We start from the raw sequence: 11,660 nt of genomic DNA, 5'->3' as shown, positions 1-11,660 counted from the left end.
TTACACTTGGGATCTCCAACTGGCGCCGAACTGCGAAGGAGAGAGAGAGGTGGCGCACTATCGTCGATTCGGCTATAACCGGCTAAACGGTTGCAACGCCAATCACATACATACATTGTGATTTTTTTTACTTAATTTCAGTATTGACATCCTTTTGTCCTCCTTTAGGAGCAATAAAGGAGATTTTTTAATTTTTCGTAGCTTAAAAATCGTACTTTTGCTTACAATTTAACGGGAAATAATAACTGTTAATTTTTGTATTCAAGCAATTGTTCATTTCAACTGTGTTTTTTAAAGCGTGCAGACGTAAGTGTTAAAATAAGTGTAAGTGATATAAATATCTATTGAGTATTAAATATTTTAAATTGATAATTAAATGTACTCTAAAAGGCATTTAAAACGCCTAGTGAATAAAAAATTAAATAATTTATATAAAAAACAAAATAATAATACACAGAATGAAAATGATGTGGAAAGTGTTAATGAAATTGAAAAACATGGAACAAAGAATACGGAAGCTAGAGTAAATATCGGCGCAGAACACTATACTCCTGCGGCGGATTATTGACATATTTCCACAGATTAAGATTGAATTGATGATATTTCCTATTAAAAACATGAATGATTTAGCATCTACAGAGTCCTTGCTTTTGAATAAGCCTGAGGAAGAAATTGTGAGTATGATAAAATACATTTTGATAAGATCTTACTAAACAGTTTGAGTTTATTATAGGTGGCGTATCTGAAGCAAAAATTTTCAAAGAGACCCCTATCAAAAATTTTGGATGAAGTGATTGCGGAGTCCCTGCTCTTAAAAGTGAATTGGGATGGAGCCAAAAAAAAAAGTTGCATTGAAGAATTATGCACTTTTCAATAAATTTCTTTACGGTAATACATAATTTCAATTCATGTCATCTATTTTTTTAACAAGTTTAATTTTTAAAGGCCTTAAAAGATGATTACTCATACCCTGATTTTGAGGCAAAGATCAAAAAGGCGTTTCTCAAATGTCAGTTCTACAGGAACACTTGTAATATAAAAAAACTAGATTTCATGTACATTCATTTAATTAGAAAACTTTAATAAAAAATAAAATTATAAAAATTTGTTTTTGTTAAAGTAATTGCAGGTTGAAAATTATATAGGATTTATCATAGAGATCTCCTTTAGGATTAATCATAGAGATATCCTATAGTAGTAATCATAGAGATCTCCTATATCAGTAATCATAGAGATCTCCTTTAGGAGTAATCATAGAGATCTCCATTAGGAGGTTAAAAGGAGTACTCGCGTTCCAATGACATGCAATGTTAAAAACGAGTATACAATTTTACGTGTATTTACACACGAGTATTAGGAGTAATAGGGAGTATAGGATATCTCCTAAAGGATTAATCCAGGAGGTTTCAAACGATCATCCTAAAATCTGCTGGGTATGTACATATACACATACATAAAAACAAAATATTAAAATAAAATAATGTAAATATTGCTAAAAAAATAAGAAGTAAAACAAGAAAAATGAAAACAAAACAAAAGGCACGCGAATGAATACACGCATATATATGTACATAGATACATACATACATATATTACCTGCAAATACACACATGTACTAACATTTTTAATAATTTGTTCATAAATTTCGAGCCGAATCAGCAGCACGCATCTACAATGAAACGTTTTTTATTGCCCACCTTTTTAATGATGTCGTCAAAGATGCTCGTTTTTAGGGATGAAAGGGCGACGAGCACGCGAGCAAATCGTTTATTTGCGCATCTATCAGCAATTAGCCGTTATTTTGTAATTATATCAGTTGCTGATAATCAGTAAAAGGTTAATTTGTTAATTTTTTCATAAATATTAGAGGGTGTACTTGTATGTGCATGTGTCCATATATTGGAATATTAAAAAATAGACTTGTCGCTCGAAGTGGCAGCACTTTAATGCAATTGCTTTTCAAATATACTCAAGTACTTCATAATAAGACGGAGATTTTTTATTTGTGTGTATCAAACCAGTTAACATCAGCTAATTGATAACAGATTGTTTAAATTCAAGTAAAATTTAGAAAGGAAGGGTAAGGTTCTCGTAAGATCGAAAAATATACCCTTCAAGGGTGAAAGAATATTGCTAGTTAACAACAAAAAACTATTATAAACAAGTAGTGAAGTTTCCTAGTAAACACTCCAGAAAAATGTTTGAATTGAGATCTCTCTCCTTGTCTTAGAGCTTAACTGGAATATAGTCAAAGTTTTCATTCAACCGTACTTGAAATATTGATCTCTAAGTGTCTCCAATTTATTGATTGGAAAAAAACTAGGTTGATACACGGAAAATCTTCTAAGTATTTTGAATAATTCGTTACTGTTCATTAACGTCTCAAAGTATCACGTGGGTCATATCACTAATACAGTTGATATAATTAATGAATACGTAACGAACTAGACCACCACCATGAAATTGGATCCCCGGGAAACTATTTATTCTTTGCCAGTCTAAATAAATGACTCACTGGAAAAAGATTTCATTCCATTAAGGTTGTCAAGGTATGTAGAAGACATTTAGTCTTTTTTAAAGACCTTGAAGGCGCCCCTCTCTTTTTGGGGACCTTAACAACAAATACAAGTTAAAGTTAAACTTACTCTAGATGGGTTCCAAGTCACAAAGGTATAAGGTAAGCCAACGAACTTGCCAACTTGACCTACTGGCAAAAAAGCCGCGGCTACATGGTTGGTTGGGCAGGAGCCCTTTATTGCACTTGGTCGACATGTCCTTAGAAATCGCCTACAAGAAGAGGAATGGGCAAGTAATAACCGGTGCCGCCTGCATTTGAAAGAACTTCGCCACTCCAAACTATTTCTTCCTAGGATATAACCAGAAAAGATTTCAACAAGAAATAGCGTTCCCCAGAAACAAACTGAGACAACTAGTGGCATTTTACACTCGCCACTGCAGACTAAGGTGACATCTGCATAAAATCGGATCAGTAGCGGAGACACCTGACACCTTGACTGTCTGACGATCTCGAGGAAAAGGAGTCACGTAATGGGGCTCTGTATACCAAACGCGACAGCATCACGCCAATCACCACTATTAAGCTTTCTTAACGCGACGGGGTTACATGGTATATTGTGATAATAGGAGAGGACAAAATAGATCTTTGATCGCAGTGCGTTCCTTAATTCTTAGTCTAATCTTATCTAACCTTTGAACCGTTACGTGGGACATAATGAGCTGAAACGCTCCTTTACTGTCAAGTTTTGCTTAGATAAATCAAATCGTTATGAAACACTTAAGTTATACAGTTTGATCCTTCTTTTTATTATCCCCAATGCCTTGTCCACCCATTAACAATACGAACCTCTTCATATCATCGAAGAATGCGTTACTGCTGATTCTAGATGATATAACAGAACTTGTGTCAGAAAGACAATGTAACCGAGAAAACCGAGCTTTGAAGAGGAAAATCAACCTGTTCTTTCCATAAGAGAAAATAGTGGAACAAACAATGACGATAACTATGGACAAATTTAAGTGTTTAACGATATAACAAAATAAATCACAAGAGTAGGCTTATTCAAAAGCTTTAACCTAAGTGTTTCAGGGCGAGATTGTAAGATATACATAGGTCACACCACAAAATTACTTTGCAATAGTGTGGATGATGGGCAGACGAAAGGGCATCTAGTTTTAGAAGAGGCAATTAAGTAATAAAGTAGTTGTATGATACATACCACGGAGATCTCAACTTCAGGTACAGCAAGTGAGCTGTCAACTTAACAGTTTTTAGTTATAAAAGGTATCAAAAAGATAAATTTAAAAATTTATAGGTCAATGACGACACCGAAGAATTTCGTAGCTTTTTTAAAAACAAAAGAATATAATTAAATTAGATAAACAAAAAATCAGTTAGATCTTATCTACGAAAGACACGTATGTAAACATAATTTTCACTATAACTGCATGCGTTTTAATACATATCAACATTTAAACTCCAGTCGACTCGCTAATATTTTCCACACCAATTAATGCGTACAATTTTATTAATTCAATCGTTAGTTCGTTGACTCAACAAATTACAGCCGAACGCTGCTAAACAAAATCTCCACCGAAACGCAACAGCTTAAAAGCACACACTGTTGTTTTTGTTTTCTCAAATGAAATTACTAACAAATTCAGAACATTTGAATGAGCGAAATATTTTTAAATCGATTTTAATATTTTATATAACAGGTTTAAAATAATAATTGCATATGCTTAGTTAAAAGTGTTAATACATATACATATATGTATGTACTTATTTACATATTTTAATCATATATTGCCAGTTACTTACAATTGCTCATATAAACAAAAAACATTTGCTTCCTTCACCGGTTGTATAACATGAGTTAAAAACAAAAATTAATAATGAAAACAGAAACAAAATCCTAAAATACTAAAAACCATATACAGTAGATATTAGAATATTGAAGCTATCGGCAACATAAAATTTATTAATTTTTTTCGCGACCTTTTATATAATTTATATTTGTTATCGGTCCAATTTAAAACATTAAAACGTAAATTAACTACTAAATAGTTTCTCTAAACTTTTTATATTTTATTTGGTATTTACATTCTACAACATCAAAAGCCACAAAGGTGAATTCCGCTATTATAAAATTTTATAATTGCATATATGTATGTATGTTTGTATATTTACGATTTCTGTTTATAATAAAGATAAGAAAACTCGGAAAGGATATATATATAAATGTATATAATAAATTAATTAGTTCCTTATATTAAGGCTCACTATATTAAATACTGGGCCGATTCGCATATAGACTCGTCTAAGGACACTTCTTAGTTCGGGCTTTAAATCAAAGCACATCATTTCGCATAGCAGCGTGTAGTAATTGGAAACATGCGTTGCAAACTGAAATAAATATAAATTCAATTATTTCATCTTATGTAATAAGTAATATGTATTTATGAAGGTATGTATGAAGTGCTTAAAGGAATTAAAAGCCACATTTTGAAGCTATTACTACAGCAAAATAAACGCCGAATGGCTGCCTACTCAGGAAATTTTCTGTAAGACTATTTAGAAAATGTTTCATCTTGCCGCAGCGATATCCATCAGCACTCTTTAAATTTAAGCGATGTGTTTGTGAGATCATATAATTAACAAGTAAGGAAAGGCTAAGTTCGGGTGCAACCGAAAATTTTATACTGCCGAAAGTTATTGATGTAATTTTTAAACATAACAGAATTTCACCCCTATACTCGGCATAAAGTCCAATAGAATAACGATAATCATTATATATAGTATAGGTGGGCTGAGGTAATTTATGAACCGATTTCACTAATTTTCACCACTAAGGTACACTATATCCAAGACGACACGCTCACTTAATTTGACTAAGATATTTCACATATTAACCGATTTATAAGGTATTTTAGCGGACGTATTTTAGAAAAACCTATAATTAGGTATATGGAAGATAGGGAAAGTTATGACCCGATTTTAACAATTTTTGGTACAGAGACACACTATTAGAAGAAAAAAATTCGGACGAACGGACAGACACTTGCTTATATATAACCCCATATCTAACTTGTTTAGTTTTATGACTTACAAACAATAGTTAGGTGAACAAAACTATTATACTATCTTAGCAACTTGCTGTGAGAGAATAAAAATATCTCCTCATATATAATTAGTACTGAATATAATTGCCAATAAACATACCCTTGCATCAGTCATCTTCATCAAACGCGTAAGTATCAGCAACAACAGCGAAGTCCATGCATCGCGATGCGCCTCACTTTGCAGACTGAGGAAATATGTAAGTGCTTCCTTGCACACCTGTATCAACTCATGCTCGATGCGCGGCCAATCGCTGCGACGATTCTCATCACCATACATTTTGAAAAATATACGCAACACACAAGCCAACGAAGCAGTCTCCTGCTTAAGCAGATTCGGCTTGATGGAACCTTTGAAACCGGCACGCCACAAAACGTTGCGTTGCTCCTGATCCGCATTGAAACGTTTCGCAAAGCGATGTGATTGCATTAGGCAATCAGCCAGTATTAGCAATTGTCGAGTGTGCAGATAACTGTACATACCCTGCTCCTCTCTTTGGCATTCCAAAACATTTTGGGCCGCATTACAACCGGCCAAGTCCGCGACAGCTTGTGCCAGTGTCTCGGCATCTTCCTTGCGTGACGTTGCCGGAAAGAATACTATATTGTCCATGGTTTGTATGAGTTCCAATTGCACCACACACTTAATGTGCAGGTTTTCGAACTGTGAATTGTGCAGCATAATATGCGAATTGGGATGATAGCCCTGAGATGTGCTCATCGCCTCATCGTCCAGTATATGCGTACTATAAACGGAATGTTGTGATTGACTACGATTCATTGAGCCATGGTGTTGTAGATTATTGCTCTTGTCGTGCGAATTTTGCGCTGCAAATGTTGCCTTCTGTTGTTGTTCCATTGCTTGTATTTGCATTTGTTGCGCGTTCGGACGCCAAGTTAACAATTCTGTTGGCAATGTAGCATTGAATATGTCCAATATACATTGACAAGTCTTATCCCAGGTCGTTTCGTTAAACTTAAAACCATTCGATATAACTAAATTCTCTAAACAATTTGTACCGGAACGAGCTAATTGCTCATTGCTTTGCTGTACACACCAATGTAGCTGGGCGAAGAGATCCTCCAATAGCAGATAACCCAAGACATCAAAGTATTGTGTAAACACATCGATAATTGCGTATAGCGCATGATTGCAGGTAGTTGTCATCCATTCGGATTTTTCGGTCACGTGTTCGGGCAATTTCATATTGTCGAATATGCGAAAAATAATATTGAATAAATCTTTCCACCAATTGGGCTTGAAACTATCGCCGTGCGTCTTAACGATTTCGAACAACACCGTCAGACCGCGTGTACGAACGTCGAGCTTGCAACGGTTAACCACACAAGATAACGAGAAGAGCATTGGAAACCATCCGCGCACCCAAACACGATCCTCCGCTGCTACCGAAATGTCGTTCTCCATGCCAGCATGTTCAGCGAACAATTGTGGTGCATCGTGCACACAGAGTGCACACGTGCGCACGAGGCGTATAGCCTCCATGCTGGTATCCGGAAAACGTGCATTGCAAGCGAACTCCGACAGACATTTGACGGCATCTTGAAATGAGTCCACCATGACGGCGAATTGCTTTTGGTAGAGTTCGCCGATGATTTTGCCAGTTGTCTGAAATGCCAACTCAACGATCGCTTCCTCATTATCGCTAGCTGCCAAATGGAATATGGAGAATATATTTTTCCAACCGGATTTTATATTATGCGCCTGTGAATTGACCATCTGTGCAATGCAGCGCACAACCATATCACGTATAGCTGGCGATTGATTCTTCTTCATAATATGCTCGAAAGGTCGTAGGAAATCCTTTTGGAAACGAAAGTTAGCGAATTCACCTTTCTCCATAAATTTCATGGACAACTGGCGCAGTGAGTCCAAGGCGAAAAATGCAATCTCCTCATTTGTGTTACAACCGACGGCATTGAAATGTTCGCCCAACACTTGCCAAATGCGTGACCATTGCAAACGTATACGCTCCATATTGTAGTAGGAAATTTCCACGATCTTTTGCAGCGAAAACATACGAGGCTGTACATTCTGTAATTCATCGACGGAGACCTATTAGGAGGAAAAACAAAAAAGAAGTGTTATATTGCTGTTTTACTTTAAAAATTCACTCATTTTACTAACTTGACAAAGTGCTTTGACAAAGTCCACTATGGCATCACCATCCAATCTTATGGAACCGGTAAATATACGATCTACAGCCACAACAACACTTTGACTGCTTGTCTCTCCAATATGCTCTTTAACACTCTGATTGAGACTGTCGCGCAAGGTTGTCTGTGCGCCGGACAGAAATTGCGGACGCACGCCGGTACCGATCAGTTGCGCCAACTCTAACTGACTGATGCATTTGACGATATCCAGCCAACTGGATCCAAGATAGTTGCCGTCCGTGTGCGCTACCATGATTAGTGTTTTTATGGTATCGATATTTTTGGCTTTCATCTCATTGATCGGCGAATTTGCCGTGAGTAGTGTAAAACGTGCCAGCGCTTGTACATAAGCATCACGTTCCAAGGACATATGAAATATGCATGCAATGCGTATCGCACAGCGTATACCATCTAAGCATAAACATGCAATTTCTGGATCATCACAATCCTGCAGCCCAACCGAAAACGCAGCCAGAAAGGGGGTCCAAGCCATTTTGAACATTGGCCGCACGTGTTCCAGGTGTTTGGCAGAAGTAAACGGTGACTTTACATGTGATACCGATTCCATTAAATTCTTGGCTGTCGCAGAAATAGCCTCCATTTCCATATTCCACAAAAGTTTACGACGCTTCTCGTTAACAATGATTTGTTTGCCTGGCTTGTTGATAATCGTATTTTTCATTTTTATCTCATGTCCAGCGATTTCATCATAAATTGACGATAAATATTCTTCGGGCAAATCATCTTTGCTGTCGCTAATGCCACGATTCATTTTTATATATTGCTCCTTAGTCATCTTATTTTTAACTTGTGGTGAATGCAAGTCTGTCGTCAACATGATTATAGAAAACGCCAGCACATACACCGTATCGGCACTTTGGAACAACTGATTGTTGGGATTGCATTCGCAGTAACGACTAGCAAACTTTTCCATCAAACGATCAATCTTCTGCGCCTCGCCAGGCAAACGGAATTCTTCGAGTAAAAGACGCAGTGCAGCGACAACTTCCAGCTTACGAAAATCGAAGGCGTCAATATAAGCGCACATAACCTCTTTAGAATGATCGTCATTCTCACCAAGATAATTACCGATAACCGTTTTGTCCAAACGTTCGTCTTCATGCAGCCACTTGGCAATGTCAAATGGTTTTGTGCCCAAAAGCTGCTTCTCCTGCAGGAACTGCACACCCTTTTTCGGTTTTCTATTAAACAATTCAATACCCGTTTCCATTACTTCTTTGCGCATTTTTCGCTCTTCCAACGCTTCGGGTAAATCAAGCACCTCTGTGTTCTTTACGCTACCAAATGAGTTTATGCTATGGCTGGAGCCACCGTATGCCGAACGTGTAGAGTTGTTGGTCTGCGAAATCGAATCAGTATTATCCAATTGGTTATGTTTATGCGACATATCTAAGCTGGTTTTATGCGTGGCATGGGTGTTTACAGTTTCTTGTGGATTCACTGTTGACAAGTTGGGATTAACGTACAAATCTTGACTCCATTCCACCATACATTTTAATATGGAAACTAAACATTCCAAACCACGTTTGCGCATTGATTTCTCTTGCAGCGGATTTGCACCCAATTCGACTGCTTGGCGACCTTGTGCTATTTTCGACAGATCGTTTACAAGACGCTCAAATAGGTTCGCAGCAGAAAAATCACAATCATAGTTAACGTAGATATCAACCACAGATTGTGCATCGGCGCAGATACGTGTCAATGCTTGTATTACCATCCATTTGTGTTCGAAGGAACTTGAGTTTGCTTCTAATATGTTAAGAAAAATCTCTTTGAAAAATACTTCTATTTGTTTTTTAAGATGTACTTTGAAGTTAGAGAGTAGCGCTACGAATATAGAAAGCGACAACTCGAACACTTCTGGCACCAAACTAACACCATTTTTCGATAGCGCTACACATAGATATTGCTTAATGGCCATGATAAACATTTCATTGGAACGGAACACGGGTCCAGCATTTTGTAATATGGACAGCAATAGGTGTAGCGATAAAACTTTCGAACGCAATTCGTGTGATTTCGGATCGGGATGACCTTCTGGTAACGGTTTCATGCTTAATTTGCATAACGCTCGAAATACGAGGAAGGCATCCTTTTGCAATATATGTGTGAATTTCGCAGTGACGACGGCATCGCTTTCATTTTGATTATCTGCATTTTCTTCGGAATTTATTTGGTTATCGATTCCCTCCACTGACCCAAAGGAAGAGTTAGTGGTCGTTTCTTCGGTTACACCGTTGGACATTTCTTTCAGTGCTTGCTCAAAAGCATCTTTATAGAGAAATTGTATACAAAAGTTATTTAGATATATGAAAGATTTACTTTTTATAAATATACAATAAAAGATAAAAAATACTTACTGTTTAGTACTTCATCCAAAACGGATGCTGCAATATCTTCCAAAGACATTTCAGTTTCGCTACCGTTACTATTTTCGGCTCTTTCTACGATTGGTGATTGTGCACCAATGTCGGTTGTTGAATTGTTCTTAGTACCGTTTTCGACATGTGAACTCGTGCTCAACTCATATTCTTGATTTTCCATACGGGCGAAAATTACATTCAGCATTTGAGTAAGTGTTGCACGTGCCGTTGTCTGATTGACTAGATTCTTGCTCGACAAATATATGTCGTAGCAAGTACGTACGGCTTGCAAAACGGTGCCTTCGTGTATCTCAACATGCTGTGATGTAACAACTGTAAGCAACGCTTTAATAATTTGCAATTGTACACCTTCATCGGTCTGTGGCCCATTGAAGCAGCCGCATATAGTGTTGACGATGCGATCAATAAGTAAATGCCCAGGGCTTGCAGAGTCCTGTATGGCACCAGTCAAATGCCCATATGCTATGAGCTTTTGCAAACAATCAAGCGCAGTCACAACAATGCGTGGGGAGCGACTTTTACATGCCAGTTCAAATGGCAAAAAATATGTTTCTGCATTAATAATACTGGCAGCATCGTTTTTTGGTAAAGGTAAGGCTGCACATGGCAATTCATTACCTTCAGCGATTTGACCTGCATTGATAAGTTCATTTTTAATTTGTTCGAGCGCTGAATCGCAAGACTTTTTCAGTTGCGAATGATGGGAACGCCGAATGTCTTTATCCGCTAAAATTTTCTCTAAAGCACGCACGATAAACATTTCTTTAGCTTTCGAGGAGAAACTTTGCATATTGTCAAGATCCTTCACATTAAGATAAAATTTGTTGATGGCCGATAAGGTCAGCTATCACGCACACCCTCACAACACACAAGTGCTTATCAGGTAATATTTTCTCTTGCACTAATTAAAACGCAACATTTTGCAATTCAATTATAAATACCGATGACATCGATTAGAAAATATACTGAAAATACATATGTGTAAGCAAAGAAAAACCACCAAACAATGTCCACTGTCCTTTCAAGAAAAATAAACGTCATCAATGATTGTCAATACAACCACTAATAAATTCGATAAACGACAAATGTCAGAAAATCGCGAGTTATGTGGCAGAGTGACACATATACGTAAAATTTAGTAAATTAAAATAAAATGAATCATGTTCTTTTGCCACAACTACAAATTATGCACAATTTTAGGCGCCAAGCATTGATAAAATCTGCAAACCATTTTTGCTTAAAGTAGATAGTTTAAAACTATTAATTTGTAAAATAAGAATAGGTAATGTAAGTGAAAATGAACAAAACACAATTGTCCACCAATTGTTTAAACAAGTAACTTATGGTATATTAACACAATCGATTTCGTTTTAGAATACATTAAATCAAATAGGTGATCGAAGTCAATCATGTACAAGTTTTTTTTATACAATTACAATTATA

General features: G+C 36.6%; 1 protein-coding gene and 1 long non-coding RNA gene across 2 annotated transcripts; one reads left to right on the top strand and one right to left on the bottom strand.

Annotated features, from left to right (window-relative positions):
- Positions 1–433: 433 nt before the first annotated feature.
- LOC128920547 (uncharacterized) lies at positions 434–1,055 on the top strand. The gene is made up of 3 exons (XR_008470626.1): positions 434–674; positions 734–888; positions 946–1,055. It is a non-coding gene; the product is annotated as an uncharacterized LOC128920547 (long non-coding RNA).
- A 3,146-nt stretch (positions 1,056–4,201) lies between these two features.
- LOC105217440 (brefeldin A-inhibited guanine nucleotide-exchange protein 1) lies at positions 4,202–11,315 on the bottom strand. The gene is made up of 4 exons (XM_011192436.3): positions 10,194–11,315; positions 7,784–10,104; positions 5,741–7,711; positions 4,202–4,924 (listed from the first exon to the last, which is right to left on the bottom strand). The coding sequence occupies exons 1-4, from the start codon at positions 11,005–11,007 to the stop codon at positions 4,778–4,780; spliced, it is 5,253 nt and encodes a 1,750-aa protein (XP_011190738.1). The 5' UTR covers positions 11,008–11,315; the 3' UTR covers positions 4,202–4,777.
- Between the last annotated feature and the right edge of the window lie 345 nt (positions 11,316–11,660).

The sequence above is a fragment of the Zeugodacus cucurbitae genome, chromosome 3 (genome assembly GCF_028554725.1).
Source record: "Zeugodacus cucurbitae isolate PBARC_wt_2022May chromosome 3, idZeuCucr1.2, whole genome shotgun sequence".
Classification (NCBI taxonomy): domain Eukaryota; kingdom Metazoa; phylum Arthropoda; class Insecta; order Diptera; family Tephritidae; genus Zeugodacus; species Zeugodacus cucurbitae.
This window is presented reverse-complemented; position numbering and strand designations above follow the sequence as displayed.

What these genes read in the sequence shown, in the direction of transcription:
- LOC105217440 (XM_011192436.3), bottom strand. Translation starts at nt 11,007, where the DNA reads ATGCAAAGTTTCTCCTCGAAAGCTAAAGAAATGTTTATCGTGCGTGCT. An exon ending in TTGTCAAAGCACTTTGTCAA is followed by an intron (nt 7,712 to 7,783) that starts GTTAGTAAAATG and finishes TCCTCCTAATAG; the next exon opens with GTCTCCGTCGATGAATTACA. An exon ending in TGAAGATGACTGATGCAAGG is followed by an intron (nt 4,925 to 5,740) that starts GTATGTTTATTG and finishes TATTTATTTCAG; the next exon opens with TTTGCAACGCATGTTTCCAA.